Here is a 25,476-nt window from a genome sequence, read left to right as displayed (position 1 = left end):
CCTGTTTGGAGAGCTCCTTGGTCTTCATGGTGCCGCTTGCCTGGTGGTGCCCCTTGCTTAGTGGTGTTGCAGACTCTGGGGCCTTTCAGAACAGGTATATATACTGAGCTCATGTGACACTTAGATTTCACACAGGTGGACTTTACGTAACTAATTATGTGACTTCTGAAGGTAATTGGTGGCACCAGATCTTATTTAGGGGCTTCATAGCAAAGGGGCTGAATACATATGCACACACCACCTTTTAGTTTTTTTGTTGACTTGTTTTTTTTATAACACGTTTTCCCCCCCATTTCACTTCATCAATTTGGACTATTTTGTGTATGTCCATTACATGAAATCCAAAGAAAAATCAATTTAAATTACAGGTTGTAACGCAACAAAATAGGAAAAACGCCAATGGGGATGAATACTTTTTCAAGGCACAAATATTAGGGTTATCATTATAACAATTAGCTAAAGTCACCTTTGTACATTTCAGTACTTTTAATTCCCTTTATTGGTGAAACACAATTCATCAATGGTGTTGAGACATACAGAGACAGCTTCAAGAAAATATATTATTGACAAAAGTTGTGGAAAAACTAATAACAGGGTTTGGAGAACGTTTTCAAATAGACCCAGACCATCCGTATTAAATCAGTGATACATCTTAAGTACAATATTGGTTTGGATCTAACCATCGTAATTTCCTAGCTCTTTGTCCTGGAAACATTATTTAATTATTAGGGAAATGTACAAATGAATCAGAGAAAATTATGTCTGGATTCTCTCTGCATTGATAGAACAATGTGCACCTCTAAATAATAGCCTATAACAAATAACATTACTTAATAAAGGTTGATTACTACTTTTCTGAATATTGGGAAATGTGTATTTTGGGATATCTTATTCAAATATGTATAAAGATGACGCCCGCAGTCATTTTCCAATTCATTGTAAAGATGAGAACTTCATCTTACGATCTCAAACCACTGTAATCCCTTCCCACAAATTCTTGAAATGAAGACCCCAAATCTGTTCAACACCACATTACCTCTTGAAATTTGGCCCCTGAGGGAATTTCTCATTGATGCTCCAATTATTTTCCCGATGCTGGAAAATAACAGTTGAGAACACTGACAGCTTCCAAAACATAACTGGCCCTATTCGCCTGCCCAGGTCAAGAGCGATGCTTTGTTTACCCACCAAGTTCCATCTTTCCAAAAACAGTATATCTATCTATCCAGGGGCATAGTCCTGATCAACTGGCATTGGGGATTCAAGAGGAACAACAAATGCAAAAAGCTCTATAGAAATAAATATAAAGACACTTTTAAACAACATTGTTCCATCGCTTCACAAACACAAACAACAATAGCTCACACAGCAACATTTATCATAATGCAATATATTCAGTTCCCCTATTGGTGGGACAATAAGACTACCATATTAAGTGAACTAAAACAACACTGAAGAGCAGATTAACATGTTGCCATTTTAAAATGTTGGCATGAACGTGGATGAACAAATAATGCCAGTGTTTGTCGTCCCTTTTCAATCATTACAGTATGTTGTGAGTTGCTGTATTGTGGAATAATTCAATGTGGAATGTTTATGAAACTATCTTACCAAATCTAAGTTTAATGGCTGCGGGTTTAGTAACCTCTACAGCCATATATTTATTTAAATACATGGCTCTGGTGACCTCTATCCATAGAAGAGTCAGACTAAATGACACTTTAAACACAGATCACCCACAGAGGTTGTCCTAAATCGAAGTGACCAAAATGAAGTAGTAGTGAATGGACCAATACCAGACATCCATTTCTGCATGTGTTATTCAGTAGTAGAGCATCTGAAGGTTTAAAAAATATATACACGACAAATATAACCGTTTTGATGATGATGTTGGTAGGCTGACCAAGATAAAGTACTTTATGCAAAACCTCCTCATGCAAGGCACTGTAAAGGAACATAACATTGCTTTCCAGCAAATAAACACATACAGGATTCACAAATAGATGACTAAAACCAGAACTACACCTCAACCTGTTCCTTTTGAGCACACATTGACAACGCTACAGCTTTTAAAAACTCCCTGATGTTTGGTAGTCTTTGGGATTGAAATATAGGCCTAAGCCTGAATATTTGGTCCAGATTGGAGGATTTTGCTTCCCTGTTGCTCATACTGGAGTTCGACAGATTGCAGAATGAGAACAGAACAGTTAAGATTGTTGATATTTCTGTACAGGAAAGGTGACCCTACTGAAAACCCAAGGCATGTGCAACACCAACTGAGAATCAATTACAGGGGGCGTATTAGATATACCATAAATATTTACACAACACATAGCCAGTTAAAGATTAATGTCACAGTATGTAAATCCCAAACTCCATTCTCCACTTAGCCCTTCCCTTTTCTACAGGACTATGCATTTCCCCACTTCCCTTTTCAGTACATCTCACTGACTGGACCAGCTGATTAAGTCAAATATTTGACAGTAAATACAATACAGCCCTGCTGCTCTGGAAGCTACAACCCTGGGGTGACACTGTGGACTGGGGGAGATCACCACTGGTTAGAGGCTAGCAGAAAAAGCAGGAGGAGGAAGAGAAGTGCTGGGTGGTCTAGAACTTGGTGCTGTGGCTGAAGCTGTCCGACATGATGATGTTCTTGTAGAAGTTGTCAGAGCGCGCCGAGCAGTAACCTTTGACCTTGTCAATGACTTGGTGCACTGGGATGATGGAGGAGGAGGAAGAGGAGGCCTCACCATCCGAGGAGACACTTTTAAGATTGGTCTGGTTGGAGTAACCTTTACCTGTCCAAAGGTGAGGAGAGATAATGTCAAGGTTCAGAAACAACACACTGATCTTTGTGCTCTTTAACAATAGTGCACAGTACATTTAATAATTTTCTTTCCTTAAACTCACAATGACACAAAACTAATGGCAAAAGACATTTGAAAAATAAGCAAGTGAAAACCACATCACTGAACACATACACAAAGTAGATCTTTAGGCCTAGATTCAATCAGATCAAGCGCTGACCGGCGATAGCAGACACCCGATGAGCAGATGTTTTGGCTGTGTCGGAGGTTGAACTGTGTTGTAGCTGTCAAATCGGTGAGCAGCTGCTCTTGCGATCACTGTCACAAAGCCACACCCGCCCACTCGCGGTAGAAGTTCAGAACAAGAAAGTGTATGCTATATAGAAATAATTTGCCTCAAATTGAAAAATTATTAAACTCATTTATAAGGATTTCTATCAGCCTTATCAAGGTGTAGATTACATTTCACATTTCAGTGTTCGAACTTGTAAACAAGGCTGCATGAGATTTCTCTTAACGCAACTCCGTGCAGCCAATGGCAATGTCCTCTTTAGGTATAATGCCTGGAGCCGGTTGTGGATTTGACAGCTCTAATGCAGTTCCACCTCCGACACCATCAAAACATCAGTTATGCGGATGTTGGCCAAAGCAGATATGATTGAATTAGGCCCTAAATCTATATACAATGATTGTGTATATATGATTGTAGGTTGAATATGTGGCACTCATTTTAAACAATTCTAATGCATAGGCTTTGCAAAGATGATTTGCCTGTGTTTTCCTGTAACACAGCATGTTTCTTTAGCTTAGAAAATGTTTCAAGTTTAGGTTTATGTCTAGTTATTGTTTAAATGGAGTCCCAATATTTTCTGAGCAACAATTCTCATGCATCTCTGCATTCTTGTAGAATTCATTCCTATACATGCATGCACATTCAAACAATCTTGAAATTCAACCACACACAACGGACAACTACACACATCCGTGTATCTTTCCAACATGTTTGAACCGTTTTCATCTGTTTTTATCTTATTCTTGTTTTGTTTGCCAAGTGATAATACATTTGGGTTGGTCTTTGACATTTGATGATGTCAGGGCTAAAACATCCATTGCAGTTTTGAATAGAATGACTTGAGTGGGTCAATTAAGCACAGAACACAGGCTATGCAAAGCCTTTGGCATCTTTAGTAACAGAACCGCTGGTCGCCTCCTCACCTCCTCACTCCTGACACGATATGTATGTCTATTTTCAGTTTGAGCGATAAACAGCTATAATCACGATCACATATTAATCACTGGTTATTCATGAAATGGCATCCTCACTTTGATCCTACAAAACAGTTATTTCACCAAACCAGTAATCAACTTATCTCATACACTCATTAGTCCTCACATTGCACATGTGTTCTTGATGAGGTAATGTAAGGTCATCCTTAAAGTGTGTACACTGAACCCATCCTATTACTCCTTAAAGTGTGTCCACAATAAAACCAAGTTTATTCTGCTAAGTCCCTGAGCTGCTATGTCAAGTAAGGTATTGGAGGACACCTTGTTGGCAGCTTCACACACGATTCTCACCCACTGCTTTATAGGCTCTGTCAGACTAGATTAGTCCACTAGCCAGGGGATGGCATTAATCATTGGATCAGTCCAATATGACAACATCACAGAGTAAATTGCAGATTATCTCACCAAGGCACACATCTGGAAGCAATAGGATAGTGTACTGCACTGCACGCCTGACACGGATGCACAATGATTTTCTCTTGACAAATTATCTTTCACATTACCTGAGATCTCCGTGAAATGAAGATAATAAATCATCTTATTATCACACGGTCTGTGTATACACATGTAATAAGGCACAAACATCATGCTTGAATTGTGCATTTGGTTGTAAAGTATAGGTGAGGGTGATAGCACTATCTCCATTCAATGGGTCAGGGATGCACACACACACACACACACATCTACCATTTTCCATGTGACAGTTGAATGCTGAAATGCAAGCTGTGTGTTTTACTGTGGTATCATTGCTGCTAGCAGAAAACAGAGGCATCCTAGGGGAGCAGAATTAGTGTGGTATGAGTGAGTGAGACTGACATCCAGAACCACTGAGAAGAAGGCAAAGCAGCTCCTCTGCCAAACTCTCTTATTGGTCAGATGATATTACTACAACTGTATTTATATTACTTCATGTCCATGTTTAAACCAAGTTAAACATGAATGTTATTAAGTTGTTATAGCATATTATCTTTGATTCAAATCTCGAAATGTTTTTCAATGACTTTAGAGAGAACAATGGCAGAATAGAGGTCTTTGTCATACAGGGTCTTCATGTCACCATTCAGTCTGGATTCAATCTAACTATCAAAGGAAGCATTTGGCATCGTAACTAAACGCACATATGCCAATTTTTGTGTTAATGTCAACACAATATTTCTGTTTTAAACGGTAAAATTTGTTATTGTACTGTGACACACCAGTGTTAAGGAAAAGTGCAACCGCCAGCTGTTAGGTTGAATCCAGGCCTTCATGTTCAAAAGGCGAAAGGCCAATAACACAACATTACATCACACTGTAAGGAAGCATGGAGTCAGGCTAGCTTTGATGCAGTTCAGTTTACCTCAGGAGGTTTTCCTTCGTGCTATTGGTGGGCTACATCTACACACCACAAACATAAATACATACAGGAGATCAGCCACCATGTAGCCCAGGAATAACTATTGTACACTAAAAGCAAGAAAATAAATGTTTCACACAGTCCTTGTAGACATACAGTGAGGGAAAAAAGTATTTGATCCCCTGCTGATTTTGTACGTTTGCCCACTGACAAAGAAATGATCAGTCTATAATTTTAACGGTAGGTTTATTTGAACAGTGAGAGACAGAATAACAACAAAAAAATCCTGAAAAACGCATGTCAAAAATGTTATAAAATGATTTGCATTTTAATGAGGGAAATAAGTATTTGACCCCTCTGCAAAACATGACTTAGTACTTGGTGGCAAAACCCTTGTTGGCAATCACAGAGGTCAGACGTTTCTCTGTAGTTGGTCACCAGGTTTGCACACATCTCAGGAAGGATTTTGTCCCACTCCTCTTTGCAGATCTTCTCCAAGTCATTAAGGTTTCGAGGCTGACGTTTGGCAATGTAACGGCTGTCGTAGGAGAGAGAGGACCAAGGCGCAGCGGGATGCGTGTTCATCATATCATTTAATGAATAAAGATGACACGAAACAAAACAATAAACAAAGAACGACAGGTGACAGTTTCACAGGCTACAATAATCACTAGCAGTGCAAAATACAACTACCCACAAAATCCCCAGGTGAAAACAAGCATCTAATATATGACTCCCAATCAGGAACAACGACGTACAGCTGTTCCTGCTCGGGAGCCACACAAACCACACAGAAATAGACAGACTAGAAAACCATAGAAAACCAACACTAGAACAATTACTCAAACCCCAGACTACATAAACCAAACATCCCTTAAATAACACACACAACCCAAACCGTATGAAACAAATACCCCTCTGCCACGTCCTGACCAAATATAATACAATTACTCCCTCTGCTGGTCAGGACGTGACAGGCAACTCGAACCTTCAGCTCCCTTCACAGATTTTCTATGGGATTAAGGTCTGGAGACTGGCTAGGCCACTCCGGGACCTTAATGTGCTTCTTCTTGAGCCACTCCTTTGTTGCCTTGGCTGTGTGTTTTGGGTCATTGTCATGCTGGAATACCCATCCACAACCCATTTTCAATGCCCTGGCTGAGGGAAGGAGGTTCTCACCCAAGATTTGACGGTACTTGGCCGTCCATCGTTCCTTTGATGCGGTGAAGTTGTCCTGTCCCCTTAGCAGAAAAACACCCCCAAAGCATAATGTTTCCACCTCCATGTTTGACGGTGGGGATGGTGTTCTTGGGGTCATAGGCAGCATTCCTCCTCCTCCAAACACGGTTGATGCCAAAGAGCTCCATTTTGGTCTCATCTGACCACAACACTTTCACCCAGTTGTCCTCTGATTCATTCAAATGTTCATTGGCAAACTTCAGACGAGCATGTATATGTGCTTTCTTGAGCAGGGGGACCTTGTGGGCGCTGCAGGATTTCAGTCCTTCACGGCGTAGTGTGTTACCAATTGTTTTCTTGGTGACTATGGTCCCAGCTGCCTTGAGATCATTGACAAGATCCTCCTGTGTAGTTCTGGGCTGATTCCTCACCGTTCTCATGATCATTGCAACTCCACAAGGTGAGATCTTGCATAGAGCCCCAGGCCGAGGGAGATTGACAGTTCTTTTGTGTTTCTTCCATTTGCGAATAATCGCACCAACTGTTGTCACCTTCTCACCAAGCTGCTTGGCGATGGTCTTGTAGCCCATTCCAGCCTTGTGTAGGTCTACAATCTTGTCCCTGACATCCTTGGAGAGCTCTTTGGTCTTGGCCATGGTGGAGAGTTTGGAATCTGATTGATTGATTGCTTTTGTGGACAGTTGTCTTTTCTACAGGTAACAAACTGAGATTAGGAGCACTCCCTTTAAGAGTGTGCTCCTAATCTCAGCTCGTTACCTGTATAAAAGACACCTGGGAGCCAGAAATCTTTCTGATTGAGAGGGGGTCAAATACTTATTTCCCTCATTAAAATGCAAATCAATTTATAACATTTTTCACATGCGGTTTTCTGGATTTTTTGTTGTTATTCTCTCTCTCACTGTTCAAATAAACCTACCATTAAAATTATAGACTGATCATTTCTTTGTCAGTGGGCAAACGTACAAAATCAGCAGGGGATCAAATACTTTTTTCCCTCACTGTACAGTACCGGTCAAAAGTTTGGACACACCTACTCATTCAAGGATTTTTTTTTTATTTTACTATTTTCTACATTGCAAAATAATAGTGAAAACATCAAAACTATGAAATAACAAATATGGAATCATGTAGTAACCAAAAAAGTGTTAAACAAATCAAAATATATTTTATATTTGAGATTCTTCATAGTAGCCACCCTTTACCTTGATGACAGCTTTGCATATCCTTGGATCTTCACTATTATTCTACAATGAAAATGGTAAAATGGTAAAAAAAAATGTAAAATAAAGAAAATGAGTAGGCGTGTCCAAACTTGTGACTGGTACTGTATATTTTTTGGTGAATAAAATTGAAGGGGAGAAAAAGTAATGTAAAGTATCCTTCTTTTCATAACTACAAAAAGTTAACTTTGGTATGATCAAAATGTGGTTCAATGAAACAGACCAACTGAAAGTAAACAAACAGCTGTGTGTGGCTCAATATTAGACCCTCCCATAGTGTCTTACCTGCATTACTGTTGCGCTTTGCAAAGGGGTTTAGAGTTGCTTTGGCCTTGGAAGTCCAGTTTGCTGTACTAGAGCCAAAAGAGCTGGAGGACAGGGACTTCCCCACCGTGTCTGAGCTGACCTTCTTGGTGTTGTTAGTGGCCGTCTTGCTCCAGTCTGCCAGGCAACAAGAAACATTTCACACATACTTATTCAGGCAAAATTAACAGTGAAGTGATCTTTGTTACTTCAGGGTTTTATGGAGTTTCTGTGTATCATATTTGATTGCGTATAAAGCTAAGACCTCTCAGGTTTTATAGTTTAATAACCATTTTTCTTTGTTACTGTGAGTCCACAGGGCACTTTTACTGGACTCCTGTGCAGATATGTACTAGCTTATATTCCAGTGACTTTCACTTCAATAGGAATTCTATTAACATTAGACAAGATTCAATATAAAATGTCAACTGAAAATATTTTAACAAGATTTTTAGCTTATATTCTTTATCACAATCATATAGCAAGTATGCTATATGCTTAGCATTGCTTAGCAATGTACAAGTACAGCAACTTCACCCCTCTCATAATAAAACCTGTTATGATAGTAGTGTTCTGAACATCAGGCCAGATATTTTCCCTGAAAAGGAGAAGTCTCTTTCTTGTCTGTTTTTTGTTAGATCTTTACCTGAGTTGTCTGCCAGGCGGAATCTGCCACAACACAAGTATCTCCTCCACTGTTTCTGGACATTCTCTTTCAGTGCACAGTGGAATATGAAGATGAATAAACCTGTTAGCCATAAAATAACAATGGAGGAAAAGGCTGTTTAATAACAAGGAAGATGACAGAGAGGACAAATAAAAGAGAGCAAGTTTGGTTCGTCTTTCAGTTGCCAGATGTTGTACCAATGAGACCTCTGGTGGAACAAATAGTATATGACATGACAATGAGGAGATGACTTATTATTGGTACCCACAGGAGGCTGCTGAGGGGAGGACAGCTCATAATAATGTCTGGAACGGAGCTAATAGAATGGCATTATGAATTCGATACCATTTCACCTATTCCGCTCCAGGCATTACCACGAGCCCGTCCTCCCCAATTAAGGTGCCACCAACCTCCCTTTGGTCTTAACATATAATACATTAGAGACCTGCTTCGTATAAGAGTTTAAAAATAAACAAAATACGCCTTTGATCCAAACATTCACATATTAGTAACCAATACTACTGTGTATTTTCCTTTAGGGTGCACAGCGCACCATAGGGTGGCCCTGTACCTTGCAGTGAGTTGAAGATGGAGAAGAGGTACATGAAGGCCAGGTTGACGGGTCCCCAGGCAAAGAAGGCGAAGCCCCAGGTCATGCCCAGGAGGAAGGTGAGACTGATGACGCTCCTCAGGTTCCTCAGCACCTCCTCACGCAGTGTGCGGTTGCTGCGCTTCCCGTTACGACCGCAGATCTGGATCATAACCACGATGAACATGGCGACATTCAGGAGGAAGATGACACAGAAGTAGCCCACACACGTTACATAGAACACCACATGGCTCCGGATCCAACAGCTGGGAGGAGAGGAGGAGGAAGAGGGAAGGAGGAAGGGGCCAGGAGAGGAGACATTAGTCAAATTGTTTGCCGTTGGTTAACTTACATGTTTTAGCTGGAAGGCTGGGCCAATATCACATATATTACATTCATTATGCACTATAATACATAGTCCTGGTCCTATGACTGACATATGGGAAGACATAAACTTGGATTACTCAAGTCTAAGACTCCATCTACATACAGAATGTCATGTTTTCTATCCTATCTCTTGAACTTGATGCAGGACTTACAATTCAGAAGAGCCTTGTCCAGTCTCCCCCTTCCCATACTCCATTTTCCCATAGGAGTTTTTGTCAATAGCTACCACTGTAGCAACTATCGCAGCAGGCAGACCTGGAAGTGAGACATGGGGGGAAATTATATATTTTTAACATTCAGGTATATGCAGGGTTGCAAAGAGAGGGTATATTACTGGTAACTTTCAAAGTTCACCAGTAAACTACCAGAATTTTGGTAACTTTCAATTGTAATTTTTGGGGTACTTCAGATTATAACAGGTTTCTGTAATTATCTCTGGACATCTTGTTTAAAATAATTAAATAAGATTATTTGAAAATAAAACAAATTGAATGACAAAGCTGTAAAACATTATTCTAGATATAAACCATCAACTAAGTGAATACCATTGGTGTTTAATATGAGGATTTCAGCATGAAATATCCTTCTATCTTTTTTTTACACACTTTTACTCATTTTATAATGTCAATATGTCTTTGTTGTAAATATTTTATCACCAAATTGGTGGCAGTGAAAAAGTAAATTGTTGGAATTCTGTAAACTGGCCGTTGGGGTGGGCTTGTTGTGGGATGTGGTATTTGGGGTGGGCTTGGTGGACTTGGTGTGGGATGTGGTATTTGGGGTGGGCTTGGGGTGGGATGTGGTAATTGGGGTGGGCTTGGTGTGGGATGTGGTATTTGGGGTGGGCTTGGCGTGGGATGTGGTGTGGGATTTGGTGTGGGCTTGGTGTGGGCTTGGTGTGGGATGTGGTATTTGGGGTGGGCTCGGGGTGGGATGTGGTATTTGGGGTGGGCTTGGTGTGGGATGTGGTATTTGGGGTGGGCTTGGTGTGGGATGTAGTATTTGGGGTGGGCTTGGTGTGGGATGTGGCATTTGGGGGTTCGTGGATGGCTTTTGACCATTTATTTGGATTCCTCACATCTTAATTATTGTTAAAAAGAGGTTTGGTACATTTTGGATATTGGGTACTACATTTATTGAATATTAAATGAATCCTATAAATTGAAACGACCAATCTGGGTTCAATTGTCTTTCAACAAAATAATGTTTCAGGAATTATAATCTTATCTGTTTCTAACTATAGAAACCGTTTCAGAACAATCTGAGATGGTGGGTGTTGAAATCCTCTTTCTTGTGCTTATTGAGGTGGAATGACTCGTTGATTAGATGCTTTTTTCATTAATTAAGCTATTTTCAAGAATACATTACTAAAGTTACCATAGATTGCCATAGACTACCTGTTAATTAAAAACATTTGAGACAGTTCTGGTAACTTTGGCAAATTACCGGTAGTTTTGCAACCCTAGGTACAAACTAAGTTTGAAATTCAGTGTATAGCGAGAATAATGCATACCATGCATTTGCATTTTAATAGGAATTTGATCTATGACATAGCCAGCATACTGCATAGTAATTAGTTTATCCAACTTTAGTGCCACTTACCCCAGCCGACGATGCAGAACTTGAGAATGTACCTCCGAATGTAGGTGTTGAAAACTTTGACCAGGGCGATGTACATGTGGATGGACTCAAGGCCCATCCAGGTGAAGGATGTGAGCAGGAAGAAGTGGAGGAAGACAGCCACAGCCACACACAGGCCCTCCATTTCGAAGGAGGCCAGCCAGCCATCCAATAGGAACACCATGTTGAGGAAGAGCAGTGACGTGCTCAGGTTCATCAGGATCTTGGACGGGTAGTCACGACGCAACTTCCTGTAGAGAGGACAGACACTGAATAACACTGTCTGACTACTACAGTTCTGGTTGTCTTTCTTATAATAACATGGCCAATAACTAGGATCAATAGTCCACCTGACGTAGACAGGAAGAATTCATAAGACTAGTTATAGGAGTATTTCCTGGTCACATGTTGGAGTTGTCCAAAATGGCAATATACTCACTCAAAGGCGATATAAGTCAGAAGCGTTACAGCAGAGAAGATGGCCGATATGCCACAGCCGATGTAGGTGATGAAGGTAAGAATCTTGGTGTTTTTCTCATCAATCTGTGCAGCGGATCCAGAGATATCCTTCACAGAGAATACAGAAAATAAAAGTATTCACCAAACAAGCAAGTCAAGCTATACTTCCAAGTTATATTGTAAGATTCATACTATACAAGGACAAACTGCTGGTTTAAATGAATCAGAGAGTCACAATTATAAGGGGAAAGAGTCTCCAACTGGTTTAATGTGAACACAAGTCTTACCATTAGGATGCCAAAGTGTGTGAGATGGTCACAGAGGCAGATAGTCTTGTTTCCATTGGACATGGGACTAACCCTGCAGCCTTTACTGTTCCAGCCACCTGAACCATCTTGTGGAGACAAACACAAACTCTATAGTATATTCTAAAATTGTAAGGCTTTAACTTAAATTGAGATTGACATACTCTGAGTGTACAAAACATTGTGCTCTTTCCATGACATAGACTGACCAGGTGAATCTAGGTGAAAGCTATGATCTCTTACTGATGTCACTTGTTAAATCCACTTGAATCAGTGAACAGGTTAAAGAATGATTTTTAAGCCTTGAGATAATTGAGATATGGATTGTGTATGTGTGCCATTCAGAGGGTGAATGGGCAAGACAAAATATTTAGTTGCCTTTCAGTGAGTTATGGTAGTAGGTGCCAGGCGCACCGGTTTGTGTCAAGAACTGCAACACTGATGGGTTTTTCACACTACACTAACAGTTTCCAGGTTGTATCAAGAATGGTCCACCACCCAAAGGACATCCAGCCAACTTGACACAACTGTGGGAAGCATTGGAGTCACCATGGGCCAGCATCCCTGTGGAACGCTTTCGACACTTTGTAGAGTCTATCCCCAACGAATTGAGGCTGTTCTGAGGGCAAAAGTGGGTGCAACTCAATATTAGGAACGTGTTCTTAATGTTTTGTACACTTAGTGTATATTTCAACAAGCAAAATATGAGTTTTTTTCCCGACTTACTTTTCATGATAAAATCCCAGAACATGCAGGTTGGCTTTGGCTTTGGCTGAAAGACACAATCACTGTCTGATTACAGGTAGACGTTCCAGGTGTTAATTTGTATTGTACTTACGACTTTAACTGTTGAACTACGATCAGGCATAAACAATCATCAATTGAGTGGTTACAGACAAAATGTTTTTACCTAAGTGGAATGAGAAAAGAAAAGAGAGGGAGGACAAAAAGTAAAAAACAGGGGGACTGGAGGGAAGCAAAGAGAGGAGAAAGGAACAGATTATATGAAGTTTATTTCCAAAATGCTATTTTTTCACATTTGTGTTTTCTCATCCAAATGATTGCTTATGAGTACCTTTATGTGTGTGTAAAGTATTACTGTTCTCAGATGTATAATTCCTAGATTTTAAATGTGTATGAATTTATTGAAAAAAATTCTAAACTTTCTATATATCCATTGTTTAGCTGTAATGGAATATTCGTATCCTGTATATTTGACTGTGATATGTGGTTGTCTCACATAGCTTTCTTAAGATGAATGCACTTACTGTAAGTCGCTCTGGATAAGAGCATCTGCTAAATGACTAAAATGTCAAATGTAAATGTTTTGCATACAGCTCCTCTCATATTACTGTATTGAAATGGTTTAAATATTGATGTCAATAATGTATCATTTGCACAGTTCTTTATTAAAAATGTAGTTATTTGTTACATTTGACTGTGCAAAGCCTAGCAGTACTACTTATTTCTCTGAGAGTGAGGAGGCATTTCGCCCCCCAAAATATTATTTGTCTCTCTGAAATGAAACCATCAAGTGATAGATTTTAAACAAGTAAGTTACATACGTCATTAAACACCCCCATGCCATGATTAGCTAGTGAAAAAACACCAATGTTTTTAAGAATTTCCTTAAACAATAAAAGCTAATTTACCAACATTTCTGAAAATTGATATATCATTTTGGAATGAAACTCTTCATATAGAGGTGAGAGGAGGAGGGCGGGTCGACTACCTGGTAGTTCAGGTGTAATATCTCAATCTCCACGGGATCCTGCAGGTTACTGATGGAGTAATTGCCCACACTACTGGCCACAACATAGCTGTTAAGAGACAACCCGTCCTGTTTATCCTGAAAATGATAAAAGAAAAGTTTGATTTCGAAATATAAACACATAACACTCAAAACTATAGATTCACATACCAGGCATACGAATTACCATGCATTAGTAGGAAACAAGAAAAATCACAACATGCTAAGTTGACACACCAGATGTATTGAATTGCATCAAAAAGAGGTATAAACCTGAAAATATCACTGAAATCTATAGATTCACATACCAGACACATGAGTTACCATCCATGAAAAGGATGTGTGAGAAAAGAAAACATATTGTTATATGCTGAAAATACACTAAATCAGATACATTCCACCAAAAAGAGGTATAAACCTGGAATAGTCCTATCTTGCTGAAGAACATGAAGTTAATCCTGGAGATGGCAGCGGTCTCAGCGTCGGTTAGGTTTTTGAGCAAAGTAGCTGGCAGTGTGACCTGAGCCAGGGGATTCAGCTGATTAGACTCAAAGTCAATCTGGTGGGAGAGAAGTTAGTTAGACCACTGACTTTGCCATTAACAATTTGAATTTGATCATCCAACGTAGACAGAGGTATGCTGATTATTATGCTGATTATATAATGAGTCCCCTGCTGTGCCATCTGGAGGTCACTTCCAAACCTCTGTGGTGGACAGGTGGCTTATGACTAAAGTGTGCCCATTCTGCTGGCACAGCATTGGCACAGCATTGGCACATATGGCAGGGGCATAGGGTAAAACACATGAAACCGAGCGTGAGGGAAGGCTGTGGTGGACTTGACGTTAGTCAGCTGTATCATGTTCGCTTAACTCTACGATCCTTGCAGAATGATAAATGACAGGACTCCCACTCCGTCCATGCGCGTCACAAGGTTGCGAGTGTGTTGTGGCTACAGAAAACACTCTTAACGACTGAAACAAATAGACATCCTGCCATTTATGTTAAATGGACTCAACAGGCCTGATGGGTTGTGAGTCACCTTTAACACACAACTAGAGTTTCCACGGGAAGGCTTTCCTGGAAGCCCTGCCTGACTGGTAGGACTGGCTCACACACACAGTAGGAGCGAGGCATAACATACCCTATTTACTCTCAAGGCACATTGACTGTGAATGAAACAATAACCTCAGCTCTCATCTTGGCAAGTATGTATGTTATGAACAGTCCCTGCATATATAGTACCACACGCCCAGTACAGTACAGTGCAGCAGATAATACTGATTTCTGTATTACACTTCTGTATATCACTGACCCTAACTGTCCGTACCTGGAGGTCTGTGGTGTTGGGCTGTATGAAGGCACTGAAGGAGGTCCCGTTGAACTTGCCATGGTTCAGTGTTGAGATGCCCAGAGCCAGATTTTTAGAGGTGATGCTCACTGAAGGCCCATCAAACTCTAACTTCTGAACCAGCTCATCTACCGTCTTCAATGTCCTACACGCAGATAGAGAGTTATCATACTAATGGACTGGATAGTGACTTTCACTAGGGTCTCACAGTGCTTTACTTTGGTAGAAAGAGACCACACAAAGTCAACATACAGTACATCTACCTGGGAGATATAGTCATAACTCATTTATGCTTACTCCCAGCATGCTGGACACAGTAAGAGGTGGGTTCTGAGGAGAGGAGAGACAGCGGCAGTGGGAGCAGACAGGGGGAAGATGAGGAGAAGGTATCTTACCTCTCTGAGGCTACAGCCAGGGCTGACACAGAGCTGGTCATCACGTTGGAGATGATGTTCAATACGGTGGTGGCCAGAGTGGTGTTGATCTTGGCCACGTTGACCAGCTCCTTCACTTTGTCCACCACCTTGGACACCTCGTCTGTGGAGAGCTCGTTGTTGGTGATGTCAGCAAGCTGGTCGGCAACTTCAGCAGCGTTCTCTGTTTGGGGAAAGTTAGGCAGAGAGATAAACAACTAGACGAGGGCTGTCAATAGATAATCATTATTAGTTGTCTGCTGACTGTCCACGCTCTGCCATGGTGAGGCTGTAAACACGTTTTATCTCTAAAACCGCATCTCAGTGGGCATCTCTGTCCCTCTATCGTGTTGAGATCAAATATATCTCAAGTATTCATTCTTGCAGCTGTTTTGATTCTATCTGCTGTGGAATCATTAAAGTGATTTAAGATGTCGGTGGCCTACCTGCCGAAACATTGATGGAATCGATATCAGTGCAATTACTGAGGTCTGGGGCGCCCCAAAACGCAGTGTAATTCAGGGGGCTGATCACACTGGGGACAAATCAACACAAAATCAGATCTAGTATTTTAGATTGATCCAAGATGAATTACCTCAAACAAGTTCATGCATACAATGTCAGAATATCAATAGTTTGACATAGTTTGATATAGTGAACGTGTCAGTCTCACCATGTTCTGGATGTGTTCTGGTCTTTGTTGGGGAAACAGGGGACATACTGAGTGACCGTTGGTCTGCTCTCTGGCCAGATATAATGGAGGGGAGTTTCCTCCGGGCAGTTCTCTGAATGGGAGAGAGAAAACCATGCAACTTAAAAATGTTAACACCGCACATCAGCAATATATTAATGTCCAATGACTACAAGAGGAAGTTGGGAAACGTTACAGGAATTCACATTTCAAACCTAATCAAATTAGGAGGTGCTTTAGAGACGATGTGCGACTGCGCACCATGAATTACATTTTTTTCTCTGGGCTGTGGGAGTGTCATGTTTTTTCCACAGTCACTTTCTGCAGTAAGAAGAGAGGCATTGAAATGATTAAAGCGGGTCTGGGTGAGATCATGTCCTACCGACAGACTGCACGGCGACAGTTTCTAGTTCCAGTCCATTGCCAATGTTAGTGCTTCTTCCCACCACCCTGGTGGAGATGGCTACTTCTCCCAGGGTCACATTGGTAGAGGTCTGATAGACCAGCAGAGCCTGGCAAGTGTATCTGGAGGGGGAAGAGGATGAGGGAGAGGAGGAGGGAGTAGGAAGAGGAGGAGCGATGGAAGTGGAGGAGGGGTGGGGAAGAAGGAAGCGGAGGAGCGGTGGGGAAGAGGAGGAGGAGGAGGGGTGGGGAAGAAGGAAAAGGAGGATGGAAGGAAGGAAGAGGAGGAGGGGTGGGGAAGAAGGAAGAGGGGTGGGGAAGAAGGAAGAGGAGGAGGGGTGGGGAAGAAGGAAGAGGGGTGGGGAAGAACGAAGAGGAGTGGGGAAGAACGAAGAGGAGGAGGTGTGGGGAAGGAAGAGGGGTGGGGAAGGAAGAGGGGTGGGGAAGAAGGAAGAGGGTGGGGAAGAACGAAGAGGGGTGGGGAACAACGAAGAGGGGTGGGTAAGAAGGAAGAGGGGTGGGGAAGAAGGAAGAAGAGGAGGGAAGGAAGAGGAGGAGGGGTGGGGAAGAAGGAAGAGGAGGAGGGGGAGGAGGGAGGAAGAGGAGGAGGGGTAGGGAAGAAGGAATAGGGGTGGGGAAGAAGGAAGAGGAGGAGGGGTGGGGAAGAAGGAAGAGGAGGAGGGGTGGGGAAGAAGGAAGAGGGGTGGGGAAGAAGGAAGAGGGGTGGGGAAGAAGGAAGAGGGGTGGGGAAGAAGGAAGAAGAGGAAGGAAGGAAGAGGAGGAGGGGTGGGGAAGAAGGAAGAGGAGGAGGGGTGGGGGAAAAGGAAGAGGAGGAGGGGTAGGGAAGAAGGAATAGGGGTGGGGAAGAAGGAAGAGGAGGAGGAGTAGCAGGAGACTTAACACACATGGAAAGGCAGGCCTAATGAATTACTATAATTTTTTTGTCACGTGACGTGGTCAGGAAAAACTCCGATCCTTACCTACTACAGTATACCATAGTAAAAATTGGCCTTACTTTTTACTGGCACTCCTCTTAAGCTGTGAGTCACTGTTAGGCTGGATACTGGAAACAAGATGAACAAATTAGGGTGGACATCATTATTGACCAGTAATACAACTCTAAAGAATAATACATTGAATGGACATGGAAGTGCATTTTATGATGGTACAAATATCTAATTGCTTACCTGAAATTATCGACATAGACCACATGTGTCCAGTTTTGGAATGTTTGATTGAGCTGTTAATGAATCAGTAAATCAGTCAATTCAGTGAGTTCATCTGGTATTCTATCCATGCTTTGATCCAAGATGAATTGAACATGACAACAAGCCTTACCCATTGTGCAACAGTTTTCTCAACATCAGACTCTGTTAGTTTGGCCTCCTTGTCATTGACAACAAAGGAGATCCTGTAGAAAAGACCCTCTGCAATTGAAAAGCAGAAGAAAAAAAAATCTGTATTTGACACAGGTAATTTACAACACTTAATGGAACATTTGTCTGTGCTGCATAGCAGGAGTGCAGGGGTTGAGACAAAATTTTGTCATTTAAAATCCAATTTCATATGACAAATGATGTTGAAAGGCTGCTACTCCACAGATAAAACATGTGGGGGGAGTGTTTCATCAGGAAAAGGATCAATTAAAATACTCGGTTATCATCCTAGATGACACTTATCAAAATGGAACTAATGGCCATAGTGCATTGTATGACTGATGTGTATTCACGGGCCAAATGGGTGATTGTAAATTACAGCATATCAGTGGAGGCTGCTAAGGGGACGACGGCTCATAATAATGGCTGGAACATAGTAAATGGAATGGCATCAAACACATGGAAACCAAACCTTATTCTGCTCCAGACATTATCACGGGACCAACCTCCCCAGTTAAGGTGCCACCAACCTCCTGTGGAGCAAATACTGTGTGGTACGTCACTCTGTTTGATTGTGTTGGTGGTCTGCTGCTATGCCTCACAGCCATCACAAGATGGCTCCCAAGCCTCTCCTGTTGTTAGTGCTGAACTAGCTGCAGTACGATGCTGTTTCTACTCCATGCCAAGACTGTTCTTAAGAGACTCCAGTGATTGCCGATCAGGAAGGAAGGCCACCTCAGAATGTTTTGAAGTATCCAAAATGTATGTGGTTTATCTTTGTTGATCAAGAGCGTTCTTTTCCTTTGATTTGCTATAGTATAGCAATAACATATTACATTTAGATGAGCAGTTATTTGCTCTAAAATCAAATGATAACAGCATTGGAAGTCTCCAAAGAAACAGGAATGATTGAAAACTTAAAATCACAAGAGGAGAGCTGCGCCCCCATGAGGGACGCCCCATCAGCCGAGCAGAGGCCACTATAGAGCTTAATGATTGGTAAACTACAGTACACGCCTATGTTAATGTTCTACGCCCCATCCAAAATCACAACACAACCTCAATCATCAACCTCCTCCAACAGGGCACCCCATTTTCACCAGATTAGATTTTCCCCTATCAACATACCACCACTACAACAGTAGCATTCAAAGCAGAGATTAGGTGGTCGAGAGGCTCTCTCTCTTTTTGTTTCTACATCTACGTTATTATTGCAAAACATACTGTTCCCGGTTGAAAGTCCACACAGACATGATAAATGAAAGCGAGCTTTACATTGGCATGGGGCAATAACAGGGGTGCCCGCGGTGCCCGCTGAGGTCTGTGGGGTGGCATGTGTGGTGGACACTGTGCCACTGCCTGCATTCACCCCTCTATGTGGAGTGGTAAGAGGCAAGTAGGGGCCCTTTGTGGCTACAAAAGACTGCTCATCCATGCCAATGACGGCTAGTGGATTGGAAGTTGTCTGTGTCTCGGTCTCTCGGTCTGTGTTGGTGTTCTGATTCACAGTCACATTGTTGCCAGGGACCATACTGCTTACTGACGTGCTTGCAGCAATAGAGGGTGTGTGATCGATGAGGGCCGGTCCATGTTTACCACCCTGTGTGTCCTCACTGTGGTTGGCCCTCCAGGGGACTGATAAAGGGCCAGCCCCAGCAAGGTAAGTGTTTAGGGCCATAGGAGGCTGGCTGTTGGAGGTATAGGTGGACTGGATATTTGGGAAAACAGTTGGCTGTTTGTTGGCAGTGGTGAGTTGTATGTTTGAGGCAGAAGAGGGGAGGATATTTCTGGTAACAGCGGTGGGCTGTATAATTGCAGCACTAATGGTGGGGTTACTGAAGGCAGCAGCAGTGAGCTGTGTGTCTGGGGCAGCGAGTGATACTGTGCTCTCTCTGCTCTCTCCATGCCAGGCCAGTGTTCCGTCAGTTCCAGCAGGCTGAGTGGGCTTTGATTGGCTGCCAATGAGTGTGGAGGATTGTTGGAATGCAGCCGTTGATCGGGTGGGCAGTGAGGCGCCAGCTCCCGAATCAGCCATGTTGGCTGCTCCGGCAGACAATGTCCCACTCAGAGGGGGGATATGGGTGGGAAGGGGAGTGGGGGTAGGGGTGGGGAGCAGCCTCTCCTCTCTAATACGAGGAGGGTTTGTTGTCATCGGTCTGTGGAATAAGAGGGCTTCAGAAGCGTCTGACATGAGCTGGTCTGCCCTGGAGGTCATGGTAGAGAGGGGCTCAGACACTGGGGTGTGTGTGTCTGTGTGAATCACACTGCCAAGACCACTGACCGGCCGTTTCCAGCCTAATTCATGCATGTAAGCATGCCGCTGGGGTTCATGGGTAACAACACTGCCATATTCTGATGCTGTGCTGCTGATGAGTGGCGTTGGCAGAGTCAGAGCACGAGAGGGGGCTAGCAGGGAGTAGAGGTGGAGGCTGGTCTGGGAGAGATATTCAGATCCATCATCATTGATGTGTGAGGTCCCATGGTGTCCAAGCTGGGCTACAGATGGCTCGCTCTGCGTGCTGGGGCGGAAGAGCGAGATCAGCGATGGAGAGGAGGACGAGCCACTTATGGGTGACATGTGGACTTTTTCTCCTTCCTGTCGAGCCGAGTGTCTCTCCATCCCATCTGCACTTTCCCATTCAGTAACCGTGGTGATATTAAGCTGCTCTGGCAAGTCTGTCTCAGACAGGAGGTCAGAGCTGAGAGAGACCAAGCTGAACGTGGTGCGCAATGCATCCCTCCACTCCTGTCTGCTTGGGGAGATTGTATTAGGAGGTGAGGACTGAGAGAAAGTCCATTCGTCCGTCACGGTGGCTGGGAGGAGGGCCTGGTGGTGTAGTTGCTCTGTGATAGGAGTGACAGATAGATGGGATGTATGTGAAAAACCTCTCAGGTTAGAACTGAGTGGATTAAAGCCCTCCTGCCCCTCTAAGCTGCCCAACACACTGTCTGACACACTGCTCATATACGACGATGGCTCCAGAGCCAGAGGTGAATATAAACTGATCCCCTCACTCTGGCTACCTGACTCAGAGGCAATACTCTCACTGGGAACCATACCGTCCACAGGATGAGAGTTAGTCAAGAAGGAACTTAATTGATTCCTCAAAGAGGGTAAAACCAGGTCACTGTGGTGTTTGCCAGAGGAAGAGAGGTATGTTTTCTCAAGGACGGGTGTCAGAGCTGTAGCGGCATCAGTAGGGACTGACAGAGACAGTGGACTGGGCCTTGTACCCTCCCGCATTAATACGTGTCTTTGAATCTCCATGGAAGGGAGCGATGTCTCTGTCTCAGTGGCAGCTGGCCTGACGTGTCCTGAATGACTAACATCACCTTGTTCCATACTGTGAACGGAAGAGGGGGAGAAGGCAGGATGGGGAGAGGTAGGGAGAGGTATGGTTGGAGTGGTGGGGAGGGAGTTAGGGGCCGGTATCTCTGTGATCACGGCTGTCCATAGGCTATTTGGCATAGCAGACGTGGTAGGTATGGATATGGGACTGGGACTGGGTGTGGGTGTGTAGTCTTTAGGTATAGAGACCTCCATTGTGGGGTCATTGTCAGTGGTAATCCCGACCCTCTCAGAGAAACAGAGCTTGGCTACTGTTAATAATGAGGGAGACTGTGTGGCGATGTTTGAGAGGGACTGAGTGGTTCTCTCTGCTGTTTGCTCACTGAAGCTGCTGCCGGGCCGGGCCTGATCCATTTGCACACCTGTCCTCTCCAGAGTCGTGCTGAAAGGATGGATTTGAGCCCAGCTGCTGTGTGCTGCCACCACCACACCCTGCTCCCCAGTCCTAGCCTCTCTCCCAGCCTCTGCCAGCGCGCCTCCTGCCAACGCCTCCTGGGGCAAACTGGGCTCCGATTGATTGTGTAAATGTTCCCCTCCTCCCATGGCGGTAACAGGGTCGCTCACAGTCACACAGCCTGGGCCCTCAGTACTGACTCCAGTCCCAGCGTGGGAAAGGTTCTGTGGGCCAGAGGCGGCCAGAGCCAGGCCTTCATCCAGGGAGTAGGACGAATCATATTGGAAAAGGCTAAAGGGGTCATCCCCTAGGTCCAGGTCGTAAATGAATGGCTCAGAGCCTGATGTGTACTCCTCCAGGGGCTCAGTCCAGTTCACAGTGCTGCTGTTGCTGTTCTCTCTGCTGGGACTCAATGGGATCCAGTGGGGGGGAGCCATGGGCTGATTCTTCTTACGGTTGCTGAGTGATGCTGACGCAGCTGCTGGGAATGACTCCACGTCCTCCGCATCGCTACTGTTCCCAACATCCACCGGTCGCCATGGGAACGACCCCTGGGGACTGGTCACGGCCCTGGATACAGCATGCGTTTTCCTGGCCACGGGCGCTGTTGTTGTTGTAGTCAACTTGGGCCTGAGGGACATAATTGTTGCTGGTACAGGATGAGGCTTGGTTAGATAGAGGATGGGTCTGACTGGGAGGCGGGTAACAGAGGCCTCAGGTTTCTTCCTCACGGGCCAGATGAGTGGGGTGGAGATGTAGCCCAGGGAGGTTTTAGAGCTGCGGGGGCCAGGCAGGACGTGAGGCCTGGTGTGGGGGGTGGTGGTGGTGGAGGGGGTCACTGGACGGGGGGTGAGCCGGAGCACAGACCACAGATACACCGCTCTCTCCTTCTCTGTGGCGCCTCAGTCCAGTCAATATAAAAACGGAGGGGTCAAAGCAGGTTACATATTTTAAATACAGACGATTTTGGAAACAGGGTCTTCTAGCTTATACTATAGCTGAATAAACAAATACAAAATAGTAGCCTATGGTCCTATTCCATAGGCATTAGGCAGACTGCATGGAAGAATACAGTATTTGGATCACCTATATTTACAGCAGTCAACTAGGCCTTCCCTGATATTGTTAACATCATCTTGGCTGAGAATAGGATAGAGTGGGAGTGAGAGGGAAGCAGACAGGTGGAAGCAGGCTGAGAGAGAGAACAGGAAGCTGCAGAGTCTCATTACAAACAAGACAAGGACAAGCTTAGTGAGAGTGTGTGTCTTACCCAGCTTAATGATGTTAGTGGACATGACAGTAGGAGACATGTTAGTCGAGGACGGTGGGGTAGTAGTGGCATTAGACACTGTTAGCAAGAGTGACAATACAACTAAGTCAGCAAGGAGAGCATCTCGAGATTTCCCATGTGTACGTCTTACCCAGCTGAGCAGAATTTTTGCAACGTTAGAAGACATGCCAGTAGAAGGAACCAACAATAATGTAAAAACTTCAACTACTGAAAAAGTGGAAGATAATATGTGTGATTAATCACAGTTCTTTTTTGAAGATGTGTACAGTAACTACTCATAAGCCTTTCTGAAATACGTAAAGCGACATTTAAAAAATGTTCAGCTTCATATTCATCATCTCCAGCACCACCCCAACGTCAACATATGTGAAAATGGTTCACTTCTATGTTTTGTTGGAAGAAGGATAGAGGAAGATAACTGTTTCCAATTACATCACTGGTGTGCATCATGCGATTTTAACCAATTACGAGTAGGAATTGCCTACTAATTGGTTGACAGTGGTGTAAAGTACTTAAGTAAAAATACTTGAAAGTACTACTTAAGTCGTTTTTTGGGGTATCTGTACTTTACTATTTATATTTTTACTCTACTACATTCCTAAAGAAAATGATGTACTTTTTACTCCTTACATTTTCCCTGACACCCAAAAGTACTCGTTACATTTTGAATGCTTATCAGGACAGGAAAATTGTCTAATTCACGCACTTATCAAGCAAACATCCCTGGTCATCCCGACTGCCTCTGATCTGGCATACTCACCAAACACAAACTGTGCCCCTGGCTATCCGTAAATTAAAAAAACAAGAAAATTGTGTCGTCTGGTTTGCTTAATATAAGGAATTAAAAATGATTTACACATTTACTTTTGATAGTAAAAGTCAATTTAAAACCAAATACTTTTAGACTTTTACTTGAGACATTTTCTTTTAAGGAATCTTTACTTTTACTTGAATAAAGAAAACTGGTACTTTTTCCACCACGGTCGGTTGATGATGTCATTGGAAACAGTTATCTTCCTCTATCTTTTTTCCTACTAAACATAGAAATGCACCATTTTCACATATGTTGATGTTGGGGTGGTGCTGGAGATGATGAATATGAAGTTGAAAGTTGTGAACCTTTAAACACTTACTAAACCCTTTTATCGTGTAGCCTACCTTGGTTATTTTAGTAATTCTATAGTTGTATCATAGATGCAAAACTTTGAAAAATGGACTCTCCATGTCCTACACTTTGAGATCTGTTTGCCCAATGTGTTTGAAAGTTACAGTGACATATGCAAATTGTACTGAACAAAGACAGCAGGTGTGTCTTACCCGGGGTAGTAGTGATATTAGCTGGGGTGTTAGTAGTAGGGGATAATGGGGGAGTAGTCGTTACTGTTAGCAAGAGAAAAGGGACAGAACATTTTATTCAAAAAGAAGAATAACACATTTGAGAAAAAAGTGAAGAAGTAAAAAAATATTGAATTCTCCCAAGTCATTCCTTAGTCAATAAAAGGCAAAAGAGAAAAGTGGGGTGTCTTACCACGCGCTGTGTTGTTAGTGGTAGGCAAGTTAGTTGTAGCTGGGTTTGAAACAATGGTTGTAGCAGAAGCTGTCAGTGCTGGTAGAACATGGGGGGTGCAAAATGGTTACAAAAAAAATAGAAGGCAATTACGGCAAAACACATGATACAGGGCTACAATAGGTGGCTACTATAGGGGTTTTCAAAAATAGAAGCCTTATCAAGAACCACTTAGACAGCATTCACTACTGAGTCCATTGTTTAAAGCGAGCTACATGAGCAAACATACCATACTCCCATTGAGAAGCCATGACAATTGCTTCTCAGCCTAATCCATCTGGAAAGTTCCAAGTTGGTCAAGGATGGAACCGCTTTCAAACCCATTCCCCACACATAAAGAAAAATGCCACAAGCAGATTTTTCCATGAGTACAAAACAAGAGAAAAACAAAAACACATCTTACCATTGGTTGTGCTGTAGAATAGAGTTGTGTTAGTAGCGGCTGCTGCAGATGGGATAATGGTTTGAGTAACTGGTGACAAGGACAGCAAATGTGAACTAAATGGTTTGAAAGAGTGAAATGAACACACACAAACAATAAGCAATGCTCTAGAGTATGCATGGGGTTTATATGGGTCAATACGTTGCCATGCAATTTTTAATTATAAGACGCAAATGGAATAAACAACAAACAACATCACTGGCAAGATCTCTCATCTCTACCTTTTCTCCTGAAGGTAAATGACAATGCAGTGACTGCCAAATGTCAT

General features: G+C 43.0%; 1 protein-coding gene across 7 annotated transcripts in view; it reads right to left on the bottom strand.

Annotated features, from left to right (window-relative positions):
• Positions 1-481: 481 nt before the first annotated feature.
• The window catches only part of LOC106607820 (adhesion G-protein coupled receptor G6), a 59,684-nt gene continuing 34,689 nt past the window's right edge, over positions 482-25,476 (bottom strand). For 6 of the 7 annotated variants that reach the window (XM_082976881.1, XM_014205209.3, XM_082976883.1 and 3 more), the window contains 19 exons: positions 18,128-18,216; positions 17,977-18,029; positions 17,805-17,852; positions 16,770-16,912; positions 16,370-16,481; positions 16,143-16,231; positions 15,679-15,880; positions 15,263-15,428; positions 14,352-14,492; positions 13,916-14,032; positions 12,910-12,955; positions 12,166-12,272; positions 11,859-11,986; positions 11,402-11,670; positions 9,952-10,054; positions 9,395-9,678; positions 8,803-8,904; positions 8,139-8,294; positions 482-2,801 (listed from right to left, as the gene is read on the bottom strand). In XM_082976881.1, coding sequence (XP_082833007.1) covers positions 2,611-2,801; positions 8,139-8,294; positions 8,803-8,904; positions 9,395-9,678; positions 9,952-10,054; positions 11,402-11,670; positions 11,859-11,986; positions 12,166-12,272; positions 12,910-12,955; positions 13,916-14,032; positions 14,352-14,492; positions 15,263-15,428; positions 15,679-15,880; positions 16,143-16,231; positions 16,370-16,481; positions 16,770-16,912; positions 17,805-17,852; positions 17,977-18,029; positions 18,128-18,216 — 2,546 coding nt within the window. In that variant the 3' untranslated portion in view covers positions 482-2,610. Of the gene's footprint in view, positions 2,802-5,436; positions 5,475-8,138; positions 8,295-8,802; positions 8,905-9,394; positions 9,679-9,951; positions 10,055-11,401; positions 11,671-11,858; positions 11,987-12,165; positions 12,273-12,909; positions 12,956-13,915; positions 14,033-14,351; positions 14,493-15,262; positions 15,429-15,678; positions 15,881-16,142; positions 16,232-16,369; positions 16,482-16,769; positions 16,913-17,804; positions 17,853-17,976; positions 18,030-18,127; positions 18,217-25,476 lie in introns of all 7 variants that reach the window. The other variant, XM_082976884.1, reaches the window with a different exon arrangement.

This window comes from Salmo salar, chromosome 06 (genome assembly GCF_965601325.2).
Source record: "Salmo salar chromosome 06, fSalSal1, whole genome shotgun sequence".
In the NCBI taxonomy this organism is placed as follows: domain Eukaryota; kingdom Metazoa; phylum Chordata; class Actinopteri; order Salmoniformes; family Salmonidae; genus Salmo; species Salmo salar.
This window is presented reverse-complemented; position numbering and strand designations above follow the sequence as displayed.